Genomic DNA, 15,017 nt, shown 5'->3' with positions numbered 1-15,017 from the left:
TCTTGGTTCTTTGGTGGTTGAACACGACAAATTAAGCTATGTTACTTCCTATATTTTTCAGCTTTTAGCTGAAGCTGAGAGGCACCTTCTAATTGATCTTATACATAATCTATTGTCTCTACTTATAGCTATTTTTAAAGCTGTCTTTTACCACTAGGGGGCAGTAAAAGTAGCCACGAGATGACGATGTTATGATGAATAGTTGATAAATAGCATTTATTTGGGTGGTATTTGTGTCCCCCTCATGAACGTGAGGCAAAGCTTGGTTGTAGCTCTAATTTAATCTCCTGCTCCCTAAAAAAAAGACGTTTAAAGGCTACTTTCTGTCGCCTTTGTACCACATTTTTTAACTCGAGTCAAAACTGCTGCATCATCTGCAGCTCAGTAAAACCTGGGCTTAAACGTTGGTCCATTTGTGTGAGTTTTGTTTTGTTCATCGTTAATAAACGATATCTAGTGCCTCAAATGTCAAGCTGCATCCAAGTGAACACCCCCCCACTTGAAATGCAAAAGAGCTGCTCTTATAGACGATTATCGGTGTCCTTTTTTAGCTTTTGAAGTGACATATCTCTGAGATAAAAACACATTATATGGGGTCAGTTAAGAAGGTTCCTGACTGAGTGAAATTACCTGGAAGTATTTACATGGTAGCCATGATATTAGCTGTTTAAGTTCTCCAAATGTCGAGCAAAGAGGCATCATTAGATGTAAATAAATGTGAGTATGAGCAGCGTGGGTGAGCTATATGTGAGGACATCTTTTACTTTTGTGGCTTTTTTTAAACTTTTTAAAATATTTTAAACTTTTACCGAGAAGTAGTTTTGTATATAACTGTAAATCCTATCATACTAATATGTACTAATACTCATATATCGTTATGCAATAAGAACAGATGAGGGGGGGGGTACTTAATGTGTTTTTTATTGGAATATTTTCACCAACAGCTGTGGTTTCAACACTCGCAGCTTCGTACAAATGTGGTCACATTCTCAGTCCCACCAGCTTTTATTGACCTTGAAGAGAACGTGCTCAGGAAAGAGGTCATTTTTTTGACTATTCGACTGTTCCCATGTTTTTCTAAACTAAGATGGTCCTCAGTTTCCACCAAACATCACCAAAGCAACCCATTATCATTTAATCAAAGTGACACTCAGGTCAGCTGTTGCTGATACACACTCAGGATGTGTGTGTGTGTGTTTGCTTGTGTTTTTACATTCAAAAGGTCCAGAAATGAGGAGTCTGCTATACTTATGGGCTCCGACGTGTTTTGAAGAGACCAAATGGTGCACCCCATATGTTTAAACAGGATTTTTGGGGGTCAAAACTTGGCTTTATGGTTCGGGTGAGGGTTTAAAGATGTGTGTGTTGTCTATTGACGGCACGGATTACGCTATAAGGGTAAAACTACAGCAGGAGTGAGTGTTTTTAAAGATTATTACACATGTTTTGGGGACATAAACCTGTTTTAAAAGTCCCTGTGGGGACGTGCCCTTCTTTTCAGAACACAAGGAAAGCCACATAAAGCGAATCATTAAATAATAGTATGGAGATTTAGCTTACGATTAGGACGAGGATTAAGAGAGTAAATTGTGGTAAGGATGAATGTATGCAAGTCAATGTAATGTCCTCTGAAGCGTGGGAAAAAGGAGTGTGTGTGTGTGTGCGTGCATGTGTGTGGCTCATGCAGTATTAATATGATTACAGTGGTCTGGCGGCAGATAACCTATCACTCACCTAATCTTCTTTCCCAGAGAACAACGCTACACAGGCTTACTGAGGCACAGTGCATGCTACCGTGCACACTCTCAGGAGTCCCAGTAGTGCTTTATTGCACACGTACACACCCACAGACTCACACTGAAACAATCCACCTCCTCAGCCTTTATCTCCCCTCTGTTTAAACATCACTTCTCTCATTTCTCCTCCTCTCACCCGTCCAGCACCTTCTCCTTCTTGACCTTCTCCTCCTCCTCCTCCTCCATGTCAGACAATCTCCCCTCCTTTACTTTCACCATTTGGATCAATACATAGATGGCTTGGCATAATAAATTAACTGTTGGACCAGATAAGACATTCTCTTGTCGTGGAGGGGAACAACAGCTGCCTAATCGTGAGGCTCAGTGGCAGCACTTCATGACAGATTTCATAGTTAATGTTTGTCATGATCGCCTTGTCTTACTGATAATATTCTATAGATTTGTAAAAAGAAACCAATCTAACTTCAATCTCGACTCGAATAAAAAGAAAAAGTCAGTCAGTCTTTAAAGAAAGACTTGAACTGATGAATAAGAAGGAATTTTGCTTGATCTAGTTCATCCTAATTGTTTACATTAGAGTTTATTCCACTTAAGAGCAGATTTTTAAGCATTAAAAATGTCTCATTCCTCACATATTTGGATATTTAAAGATGTTGATAAAATCAGACCTATAATGCCTGTCTAGTTTTATCCAGCTGCACCAACCCGATCTCATGCAAGATCTTTTGTTTTACTCTGACTTCTGTTCATTTTCCTATGGTTTCTGTTGCTGAAAACTCCCACATGTTGTTCATTTTGTGATTAGTTCTTGTAGTTTTGCTTTGTTTCTTGCCAGATCATTGTATGTTGTTCTGTTGTTTCCTTTTGGTTCTTGTTGCTTGTACTTTTTTGTTTGTAGTTTATTATTCCTGCCTTTAGTTTCTTTTTAATAAAGCCTCTGAGACTCCCTGCTTGTCCAGCATTTGGGTCCTCCACCTTCGGCTCAGGACAAATATCTGCTGTACATTGGCCCACAGAGCAAAACTTTGCCGTTTCTTGTCTCTTTCTATGTTTTCTTGACACATTTTCTCTTTGGTAATCCAGACACGCACCTGACACCTCACCACATGACGCCTCTATATCATCATGTGGGGAATAATTTCTCCCTACATGATGATTTGAACCTGCAGTCTCTTGCTATGTAAGATAAGATGCACTTTATAGATGGCTGCAATCAAAAGGTTAGTTTTGGACGCCATAATCAGTTCCCTTCTTTACCGAAACTGTACAGGGTTCATTTCTATCTACCTCACTTGATTCTCTAACCGTGCAGACTATTTATTATTGCTGTAATTGTCAATACGAAACAGGTGAGCGGGTGTGGCATATAAGGCAGAATGAGAAGACTTACCGTGGCCAGTTCATCAAACTTCCCAAAGAGTTCGTTAAGCAGCTTGACCAGTTCCTGAGCAGTGCACTGAGAAGCCAAGCTGGTGAAACCCACAATGTCTGCAAAGAGGATGCTGTCAGGAGGGAGAGGAAAGAGATTTTAATCTAAAGTGAAGAGCTCAGCTCGACATGACAGCTCATTCTTCCTCTCTGTGCTCCACAAAAACAAAAATAAAACAAAACATGACATCAGAAATTCACAGAGCAGTGTTTTTCTACCCATTTTGGAACAGATACTCACGGATCAAAGTGACGCAGAAAAATCTGCTAATGGTGATCAGCGACGAAACAAACAGCGAGGACTATAATCCAATCCCCAACAAGTGAAAACGGTTTTTAGGCCAGCCACTAAATCAATTATGCAGCTAAATTGCCTGCTGCTGGCTAGCTGATATAGCGGTTGAGGAAGGTGTTGAAAGCCACTTAGCCCCTCATTCATTTGCTCAGAGGCAGGCCAGATGGCAGCAAAACAAGGTGTTATGGATCTGATTGACTCAGTGAAAAATCACTGCTCTCAGCGGAGAAGGCATCCTGGCTTGAGCTGGATTTATTTAATTTATGATGGATGACTCTGAGACGGTTGAATACCTGATTGTGAGAAATACTGAAATGTGTTTTTATTTTGCTGACCTCCTGTCTGTCAGGGTTTTGAATGCTCCCATAAAAACGCGACCATGAATCATCTGTGAAGTGGCAGCTCTCAGACGGCAGTGGCAGCTGCTCCATAGAATCATTCAGCCCAGTGCAAAGATAGCACAGCCCATGCTTCAGAGACATGAACGAGACTGGCGACCAGTTCAGGGTGTTTCCGCCTCTCATGCATGCCAGCTTGGATCTTTCCAACCTCCTGCCACTCTGAACAGACACATTCAGAAGATGACATGACAACTAATCTGTTCGCAGTTTCAAGAATGAGTTCAAAATTATTTATTTTGTTTACCTGTGACTTATTTTAAAATGAGTTATGAAGCTGTTCTCACTCCAAACTAATCACATACAGAAGCTTTATTGCTTTTTTCACATTAAAAGTTGTAAACATGCAGGGAAAACATCCAAAACTCTTCAATATGTCAGGATAAGGCTGTATCCAGCTGCTAATCACTGGTGTTGCAGAACTTATCTTTGCTGTGACCCAGAAAACGATCACTTCTTATTATAAATCTTGACCGTATAATCAGGATCAAGGGTACTGCTTTAGATTGTTTATGTCATAAATATCTGATAAATAAGTTTGTAAATGTACATAATGTGTCCTGTAAAGACACCAGGGTTGTTTACGGTGTTCTTCAGGATTCTGGAGAGGGATCAACTCAGTTCCTCCGATGCTTCCTGTGGGCGATATCCTCATGGACCATCACATAAACCGCCACTGTTATGCTGATGATGCACATCTTTATTTACCAGCCCAATTCCAACATGCTTTCCAAAGTGTAAAAACCAGGAATGCACTCATTTAGAAATCTCATAGACCAACATAAATGAGACATTTTAACATTTAATGAAATTTTAAATAATGAATTTTAAGGCAGCAACTTGTGTCAATTACAGGAACAAAAGGCTGTAAAAGTAAGTGGTATTAAAGAGAAACAGTTGGAGGAAGATGTTGCAACTGATAGGTTAATTAGCAACAGGTCAGACACATCATTGATTATAAAAAGAGCACCTTAGAGGCAGAGTCTCTTAGAAATAAAGACGGACAGCGATCTGCAAACAGCGTCTGCAGATTGTGGAGCAATTTCAGAATAATGTAAAATTGTGAAGACTTTGAATATTCAATCATCCACATAAAATAAAATCATTAAAACATTCAGAGACGTCTCAGTGTGTGAAATACACAACTGGAAATCGGTCCTGGGTGTCTGTGACCTTCAGGCCCTCAGGCAGCTCTGCATGAAAAACAGACCTGATTCTGTCCTGGAAATCCCTGCCTGGGCTCAGGAACACTTCCAGGAATCATGGTCTGTGAACACAAGCTCACTGTAACATCCACAGATGCAGGTTAAAGCTCTATGATGCAGAGAAGACGCCACAGACAACACTGCCGTCTTCTCTGGACCAAAGCTTGTTTAAAATGGACTGAGGCAAAGTGGAAAACTGTTCTGTGATCAGATGGATCAGAACCGGATGCTGAGGAGACGGACCATCCAGCTTATTATCAGGTCTCAGTTCAAAGCCTGCATCTCTGGTATGGGGTGCATGAGTCCCTATGGAACTGGAAACCTGCACATCTTGAAAGGCTCCATCGATACTGAAAGGTTTTAGAGCAACATCTGCTCCCATCCAGATGACGTCTTCTTCAGGGAAGGCCTTGCATATTTCAGCAGGACAAAGTTAAACCACATCCTGCATCTATTCCAACAGCATGGCTTCATAGTAGAAGAGTTCAGGTACTGGACTGGCCTGAAAACATTTAAAATACAACAAACAAGACCCAGGACCGCCGAGCATCTGGAATCCGAAATCAGACAGGAATGGGACAAAAAAGGTCCAGCAGCTGGTCTCAGTTCCAGATGTTGATGGAAACATGGACCCGTCCCAACTGTTTTGAAACATGTTGTTGCCATAAAATTTAAGATGTATCTTTGAGACCTGAGGAAACGAATGACTTAGTGCAGCTAATAAGCTTGTATTGGGAGTTATAAAGACCTGGACCACCTGGAATTCTCCTCCTCTTAATTAAAGTAAAACTGCCCTCACAATCTCAAGGATTCATTTGAGATTCAGCCATTTTGTTACTCTGGATGTGACTTCCCTTGGAGTCATTTCTGACCAGGATTTAACTTTTAAATCACTTTTTAAACAGGTCACCAGAGCGACCTTCTCTCATCTGTGTAAACTGGAAAGCAACCTGCCTGAGCATCTGTCACACTCTGCTAGACTGTGTCAGAGCTGATTTTATCAGAGTAGATCTTTCACGGGATCCAAAACAATGCAGCAAGAGCACTGGCCGGTACCTCCAAGAGGGATCAGGAGAATCATGCCTTCTGACGTCTGGTTAAAACCGTCAAAGGTTGTATTTCAACCTTAACAAAAAGTGCTTTTGGAGCCTAAACTTAACCAAACATAAAGTCTAATTAAGAATCTAAAACAAATGTTCTCACAGCTCCAGTGTCTTCGGTGGAAACCCTGAGTTGGAGCGAAAGCTTCTTCAAATTAGATTAAAGAGAACAGAAACCCAAAAGTCAGGGTAAACTCAGAAGTGAATGCAGGCGAGGTTTAGCTCTCTTCGTGAAGCATGTCAAAAATGGCAGTTAATGTTTGAGAAGATGATTCATTATGTTCATTTGATTTTCTGAAAAGGCCATAAAACACCCTTATGTTATGCTGCGTAGTGATTAATGTACATCTTTTCAAGTAGAGAAGTCTCGCCTCGTTAAGGGTGCAAAGCTATTGAAAAAGTTAGTTTTTCAGGTGGGTGGAGGTTTCGTGAACACGTCCAAAGGCGGAGGGCTCTTCCTCTGCATCGTGACTGTGTCACTGTGCTCTTTTTGGCAGCTTTATGGTTGCTCGGGAACCTGATGTATGCAAAGCTGGGATCACGACTGCTGCTCGACACAAGAGCTCGGTTGTGGGATTTCTCTTTGAATGGTGGCGTGCTGCAGGTCGTGCTGATGTGTGGTGGGTGAGGGAGAGAGGGGGTGAGAGGAGGCAGGGAAAGGGTGAGCACCGGGTGGCAAAGCTAAATGCATGTGTGATCGAACGGGGGGGGGCAGCTCAGGGGGCTGCCATGCCCCTGCACGGCAACGTGAACCTGTTGGAACCTCCTGGAGATGAGCAGGAGGTGGCTCACTGGGTGAAACCCCACGTTATTTGGCAGAGGAGGATGCTCTCGGGCGTTGGAAGCCGAGCAGACAGACAGAGTGGAGGACTGCCTCTTGACAGCAGTGTTGTCAATATGCTGCTGTACACTCGACTCCTACACAAAGAGCAAAGAGACACCTCTCCTCTCCTGGAATTTAATTACCAGGCAGGGGTCTGAAAAAACTGTTGGTGTGCCTTAACTTTACCAAACAGCAAATGGAAAGGAAACTTAAAGGAAACAAGTGTTTGTGTGGAGCGTTCCTTGTGCAGCTACAAAGAAATAAATGCAACGTGTTTGCAAGCTGCCGTATGGGGGTGACTGGTTGGGGCAGTGTTGGGCCAAACCTGTCTTAGGCGGGAAGTTTTGCAGAAAAGCTTGTAGAGAAAGTCCGCAGTTACTAAGTTATTCTTACCATGTTTCTGCACGGTGACAAATACGGTGCTGGAGAGAGATCGGTACCATCCTGAAAACGTCTGTGCACGGAGGGAAGTGGGGACGGTGTTGATTTGCATCCTGAGCCAAGCAAGTTGCTTAAATGAACGTATGAGTAAAGGAGCAGCTACAGCTCTGGCCTTACAGTCCACCACCTGCTGAATCATCTGCTGTTACTGAGTGGCACGTAATGGACTGAACATCAGCAGTTCTAAAAGCTGAATACACTTTCAAATAGGGGCAAATTCTACATCAGAAATATGTTATTTTGCTGAATGTGTTGATGCCCTATGATGGTTTATGATTATTCCCATTTTTGTGGCAACAGAAGCAGAAAAAGTTGTTTGACATATCAGCTTCTGGTTTGATTGGACTCTTAAAGTCTATTATTCACTCACTTGAGCTCTGATTTTGATCTCTTTTGGCCCTTAGGGGAAGCACCTGGCTAGTTCATTGCTAAATTGTCCCCACTTAATCTCTTTCTGCTTGCTGATTAATGCTGAGCTGGAAGTGTTGTGGGGGTCCCCCGCCCACTGATAAATGCTGCCTACTGACCAAGATATAATGTTTAAGAGCCAGAACAGTGAAGCTGGAGATCAGACAGCTAAACCATAAGCTTCAACTTGCTTAAACGGCAAAAGAAATGTGGTGGAAGCTGCAGATTCAGAGTATGGTCATTTTTAATCTGCTGCTGGCGGCGCTCCGTCCCTCTATAACCTTTACATGGCTGGACTCCATCTGTGTTAATGACTAATCTTAATTGTTCTCCGTCTATTCTCGACCCTGACGTCACATCTGGATCAAAACACTCCAGCACACCTCTGCAGTTGTCATGACACCCCGTTACCTGACATTGTCATGACGCTGGATGTAGATCTTGTGAAAGATCCTCTCGGGCGGCTTAAGGAAGTCCTCCTTCATCTCCATAGCAACGTTTCTGGGGAGCAGGCTCATTAGTAGGCGCTCCTGAGGAGGGAAGGGTTAAAACAGAACAGGAGGAAGTGTTAGAGCTCCAAACTTGGAGGACGCACCTGCACACCTGTAAGTAAAGTAACAGAGTTGGCTCCTTCTGTAAACAGAGATGTATTTTTAGAACATCAACCGAAGAGCGCTTTAACTCCGGTGTGAGCTGCTCGGTGTGAAGATTCTGCTGCGAAACGTTTGAATGTCACGGGAGGTTCTTCTAAATCTAAATGTAAAGCGTTTTGTTTCAACTTCTCACTTCTTTGGCAGTAAACTGACGATATTTTTGCCTCACGTGGACATTTAGGGGTTTGGAGCGAGTGGTGAATTGTTTAGTTTTAGATTTCTAACATCTCTTCGAATAAATAAATAAATGACTAAATGATTGTAGTTAATTAGAATAAAGAAAATTTTAGTTTTTTTAGCTCTTGGAATAAGGGTCAATATCCAACATTTTGTTTTTAATGAGGATAACAGAACACAAATTATCATATTTTTAATCATTTTAATGGCACCTATTGTCTTTTGTAAATTTTCCTTTATTAATTGATTTATGGTTCAATTAAAGCATTTTAAAACTGAAAAGACTGATATGAAAATATGTCAACACATTCCCAGAGTCCAAAGTAACACTTTAAATGTGTCAGTATAGTCCCACAAGCTAAAAAAATTTGTAAAAAAGATAAAGAAAATCTAAAATTAGACCCAACAAAACTCTTTAACCATCTCAGGAAAACTGATTCGACAAAAACCCAGAATACAGCCGGTCTACACACATCTGCCTTTTCGTTTTAGTCTCAGTTACAGCGGCACAAAGTACAATTCTCTGAGGATGTCAAATGGTTGTGAATGCAAAATGAATCATCAGGCGGCTATGCTGAATAGCTGCTGAGAGGCAGGGTTAGCCGGCTTCACTTTATACTCCCATTCACTGCGAGAAGCAGCCATCACTCTCACTGAGAAAGACTGTGTGTGAGCAGTGGTTGTTTGAGAGAAATAATGAATCACATTGCTTTATTATTCTCTTCCACTTCTTTATCCCGAGTGTGTTATAATCGCACGGTAATGATTCCCATTTCTCTGATCTGTCCCGGCTTTAATTCACTGTGGGCTTTGCGCGACTATTTTTTCATTCTTTCACACACTGAGTGCGTTTTGATCCATTTACAGTCATAATCTTCATGTGTTTTTGCACATATGAACGTCGAATCGTGACCCCAGAAACCCGGATTGTCCCTGCTTCTGAGTAACCTGCATACAACGGCTTGAAGGTTTGAATGCGGACTCTGACTTGCTGTTTTCCTTCCAAAAACACTTCAATATCTCCTCGTGTTGGCAAACATCACAGGCATTTGTCAAACGCAAACCACCAGGAAACAGCTTGGAGAATTCAGGTTTTAATGTGGAAACAACCGGATTTCTTTGAGTTTCGTGCAAACATTGTGTCCCTCAGTCCTGTGAAATGTGAAACTCTAACTCTAAACCTTTGTTTTCTTGCTAATCCACCCAATCCTCAGAGTTGATCTGCAACATTTTCACACAAATTTCTACAGTTTCACAGTTGATGCTGTACAGTATGTTGTAAAGCGAACTCATGCAAGAGTTTATGGTCACTGAAACTCTAATTAATATTGAATTAGATGATAAATCCAGCTTCAGCTTTGATGCAGTCGTGTAACTGCATTTAAGCGACTGTCCTCCCACTTAGAAAAAGAAATAAAAACAAGTGATTTGTGTTGTTTATGCAGGGAATAGCTAGCTACCTTTAAACCACTTGCAGAAAATGCGACCTCTAGTGGCCTTGAGAGTAACTGCATGTGAAGTGTGATAGTGGGGTCCATTAAGGCAACAGTAGAGAGAAGGTACTTTAGCCATAAATGTTGACATTTATCTAATCCTAACTTTATAGTTTTGTTGAGTAATTTCAAGTGTTGTTTTCTGGTGCTGTTGTGTCACCAAGGCAACCAACAAAGTAGCATCGTAAGAAGAATGTATTCCAGCCTGTTTTCTAACTCTTAACCCAGTGATAGTGTCACCTGAACTTAACCGTGAAGTTACAAAAGTGTTTTGGTGAATTGTTTTGTTACTAACCTGAAACGTATAGAAGCGGTGGTTGTATTTAGGTTTTAAAGCAGTGTCCCGAGGTTGAAATCTTCTCAGTATTCAGTGTGGATTCAGATATGTTCGTGTAATGCTTTGCTGCACAACATTGACCTGAATCGGTCTACAGAGCCGATGAACGCTGATCTCTTGCTTCTGATTTTCTTATTTAAAAAGTTTGGGAAACACCAACGTAACATGACAATGAATATTGGAAATTAGTATAACTTGTTGAATCCACTTTAATTTTCTACCTAAGACTAACCCCTGACTAAACTAGACAAATACAGAAGAATATTAACTACCGTATTTTTCGGTACCGCATTAATTTATCCTTAAAATGCGTTGTGCCTAATGTATGAATTAATTCTGGTTGTGCTTTCTGACCTAGAACCGATTTTATGTGGTACACGGCGCTAAAAATGTTTTAGCACGGCCTTGGTAAGCTACGAAGCTGCACTGCTGGATGGATTGAGCATTATGGGCCACCGTAGTCACGAGCCTCGCGGAGTAACACGATCTGTGCTTCAACATTAAGGTGTGTGCATTCATTCATTCATTTTCTGTACCCGCTGCCCCAAAAATGGCTCCTGTTCAGAGACATGCTTACAAAGCGGATTTCAAACTCAACGCTATCAGTTACACAGTACAACAAGTGAGTTGAATAAAGTTTTCTTTAGTTAGTAGTTCTTTAGTTATCTGAGTTTTGTTTAATTTAATGCGCCTTATAACCCCAAAAATACGGTAATTTATATCAAATAACTCCGGTTGATTGCTTACATTAAGACAATTATTCTTTGCAGTGTTTGAATATGTAAATGAGTTATTATATGTGCAGTAATGAGCATATGTTTCCAGAAAGGAACTCTGAATATTGGAAACCAAGTTCAATATTCCTGTTACACTCTTTGAAATATATACATATATTTACATAAAGTTACATAAATATATATTCGATGGTGCGGTTCACCTGAGGGACATATATATATATATATATATATATATATATATATATATATATATATATATATATATCAATGTCTCAACCTAATCATGTATTTTTCATGCCTATCCGTGACAGACGGCTCTGAACATGTCATATTTGCTCGGTATTTCATCTGCGGTCATTTCACCTCATTAAAAATGTAAACATATCACAATTCACAAAGGAAAACAGACATTTAACCATTTTAGATCTTGAAAAATGTGTAATTTTACATATTATTTAGCGTTCGTGGCAGTTTCACACCATTCAAAGCGAAGATATGTTACAACTTTGAAAGGCAGACTCAGACATGTGAGGCTTCTGTGGCCCAGATAAGGCAGTAATTTCACTATTTTTGAGCCTTTATTGTTAAACTACCACATTCTGAGACGTGAACCGGTGAGAAAACATTCAGAGTATTGCTGGAGCCAGAGATTGAGGAAAACTGCCTTTATATATGTAGATCGTAAAGCTCAAAACATTTTTAAAGAAAAGTCAGGGTTTTTCTGGTGGTGAAATGTGACCATGAAACCTCCCCAGCTCAGTTTTGGATTGGAAATCTTGTGTGTATGCAAATGAGACATTAACTTATTTAGAATTCAGTGATTTGCAGAGGTTTTCTGTGTGTTATGAACACTGCATTGCTAAAGATTTACCACTGCATTTGGTGCCTGGAAAGATAACCTTACGACTGTAACGTGTTCATCTTGGATGGATGAGATCGAGGTAATTTTGAAGCATCAAATCTTTATTCTTCCGAATATCCTCCAAAGATGTTCTGGGCCTCTTTAACGTGTTAGATTCTCCTGCAGAGTGGGAACATCGTCATGTGACAACAGAAGGTCGGCGCCCGTGTGACCATAAAACCTGAGGGACAGAAGCCTGATCACCTGAGTTACGAAGGGCGTCGCCTGGTGACAACTGAGCAAAACAAAGGCTGCAGCACAGCTCAAGGAAAAGATCCTTTCAGTCATCTGAATGTGGACTTTTTTAAGGGTTTTTAGTTTTATTTTGGGACTTTTGCGTCTTGTTTTGTTATGTTTTTTTAATTTTTTGTGTATTTTGAAGATATGGGTTTGAATTAGGATGGATTCTCTGTTAGTTCTTGATTTTCCGTAGAGGTTTACCTGTCTTGTCTCGTTCTGTTCTTGTGTTTCTCTTTCTGTTCTTGTCTCTGTTTAGGTTTTAGTTATTTTCTCAGTCCTGATCTTAGACCTCAGTCTGGTTTTATTCCTGCTTTTGTTGTTAGTTTGTATTCCGGGCTTTGTTTAGTTTCCCATTTCCTGTTTTATTTAGAAAATCTGTTTCCTGTTTCTCCTTCTTTAGCTGTTTTTCTTTTGTTGATTTGGTTCATTTTGAGCATCACTGTAGTTACCTGCAGTAAAGTCTCTTGGTTCTTGGTTCTCTTGGTCTGGTTTTGGGTCCAAACTTTACTACTTTTACCGTGAATCACAACATGTTTGTTACCATGAAAATGGCAAACAGAAGAAGGAGCTGTGTGTTGCTTAGCATGAACCCACAGGACAGAGCTACTTACGAAAATACTACTTTTATTGTGGTTCTTATTCATTTGGGAAATGGTTAAAATAATCCCAACTCAAAGTCTTCTGATACCCTTTTAACTGGAGCTTTTATCCACAACCCTCAACCATCCTCGGTAGTTCGGTCAGTTTGAATCTGCATTTACAGAATAATCTATAGTAGAGCTCCTGAAGTCCAGCAGGAACTTTGACTTTTAAGGAAGCAACGATTAAGAATGAAGCCATAACAGATACTGAGATCCTGTTCCAGATCAAACTGGATGTGATGGATGGCTCTAACGAGCTCCGTATTCTGCCCTCTCTGGTGTATGTGAATGAAGAGAAAGCTTTGGACTGCTTCTCGGCTTCCAGATTTGCTATTGAGCTGAGAGGCCAGTTTAGCACGCGGGTGCACTGAATATAGCCTACACTAGTTCAGGAATCAATGCAACCTGTGGCTCCGCTCTAAGCTAAAACCCGAGCAAACACCCGGGTGATAACCAGAGGCACGTTTCAGCCGTTTAATGGGTGATTATCAAGCCTGAGACGTGTGTTCATGGGCACATCAGCAGAGGCCTGGTTGCTGGCTGTTGATAGATCACAATCATGGGTCTCTGTGTGTTTCTCTCACTTAGATAAACTGTGACCTTTACTGGAGTAGGAAGGCCATGAAAGCAATCTGCTTGTATAATTACCTGTCAGAAGGGAGCCTGATACTGCTGGAGAAAACACAGCATTTCATCACCTAATCAACAAAGCACAGGTGCTAAGTGTCCATGTGTGCTTGCAAACTTTAAGGAGAACGAAGCCAAGACATATTGAGGCATATTAAATACATGGGATGATTAATATCCTATTTAATACCTGGTGGGTGCGGCACATAACTAAAGCGTTTCTGTGGGTTAAAGTTGCCTGATTGTTCCTTAGTTAAATCGCTCCATGTGGGTGTGCGCAGAGGGGGTGGAACGTGTGGCGCTGGTGCATGTGCCACAGTAATTGTTCTTTCCTTAAATAGCTGCTGTCATAGTTACTGCGTGCCTGTGGGCAGGTTGTTGGAATACATTGCCACCTGAAACCTTTTAAAAGAAAACTTCTGAAGCAACTGTGAAGTTTTCTCGAACATACGTGCTCAGCAGAGGGCGGCTGCACGTGTGCTTGGCGTCGTCTCCCACCTGACGTGCTTCCTTTCAGTCATTGTTGCGTGTTTGTGTGTTCACGCCTCACCTGTTTCTCATTTTCATCTTCCAGCCTCAGACGCTCCTCGATGCAGTTGCGAGCCTGCAGGAAGACTTTCCTCTGGGTGCGTTCGGTGAGAATCCGCACAAACACCCCTGACAAGTTGACGCTGGTGAAGAGCACCGCGTTGGCCACCAGCTGCACACAGACAAGAACAGACATGCCTAACAAAGCTGGCGGCATCCACGGTCCATATGTACGGCCCTATATGCATATATACATATGTAAAAGTGTGAATTAGTGACCAGGAGCAATCGAGTGGAGTGGCAGGCAGACAAAGTGCCCTATTGATCAGTGATTGGCGACTCTTGTTCTTGTCCCACACTTCATTTTCCACATTGATTCTTTGATTCTGATCAAACCGGAGTTAATAGGTCAGAGAAACACTGTTATTTGGCACATCCAGATAAAATATGCTCTTTATCATAAGAGGACACCTATGCTTCACTGCCATTCGTTTCAGTTGGAGGGTCATGACCACATTAGATTAAAAGAGTTTTTCAATTGTTTCCAATTTTGGCCTCAAAACCTAAAATAGAGATAAATTTGTGCTTCAAATGTTTTCTTTAAGACATCTGAATATGTCTCAGGATAAAAATGTTGGGCTAAACTGCTGTGATGTTTACATTTACATCGTTTCATGTTCAGGACTCACAAGGCAAAAGGTCACTGAGCCTAAATAACAAGTATCCATACATGTTTTAGACCTCAGAAACCAGACTCAGGCATTTGTACTACAACTATCGCTGCTATCTGATTCACGAGGATCAGGTAATCAACACAGAGTTGTGTTT

General features: G+C 41.2%; 1 protein-coding gene across 1 annotated transcript in view; it reads right to left on the bottom strand.

Moving 5' to 3' along the window:
* Positions 1–15,017, bottom strand: part of LOC140311542 (adenylate cyclase type 1-like) — a 48,416-nt gene that overhangs the window by 32,220 nt on the left and 1,179 nt on the right. Inside the window, exons 2-4 of the mRNA XM_072388935.1 lie at positions 14,212–14,361; positions 8,267–8,385; positions 3,148–3,259 (exon numbers count right to left, since the gene is read on the bottom strand). Of these exons, the coding sequence (XP_072245036.1) occupies positions 3,148–3,259; positions 8,267–8,385; positions 14,212–14,361 (381 nt within the window). The remainder of the gene's footprint in view (positions 1–3,147; positions 3,260–8,266; positions 8,386–14,211; positions 14,362–15,017) is intronic.

The sequence above is a fragment of the Leuresthes tenuis genome, unplaced genomic scaffold (genome assembly GCF_036924035.1).
Source record: "Leuresthes tenuis unplaced genomic scaffold, fLeuTen1.0.hap1 SCAF_7, whole genome shotgun sequence".
Classification (NCBI taxonomy): Eukaryota; Metazoa; Chordata; class Actinopteri; order Atheriniformes; family Atherinopsidae; genus Leuresthes; species Leuresthes tenuis.
Note: the sequence above shows the minus strand (reverse complement) of the source record. Positions and strands in the feature narration are given on the sequence as shown.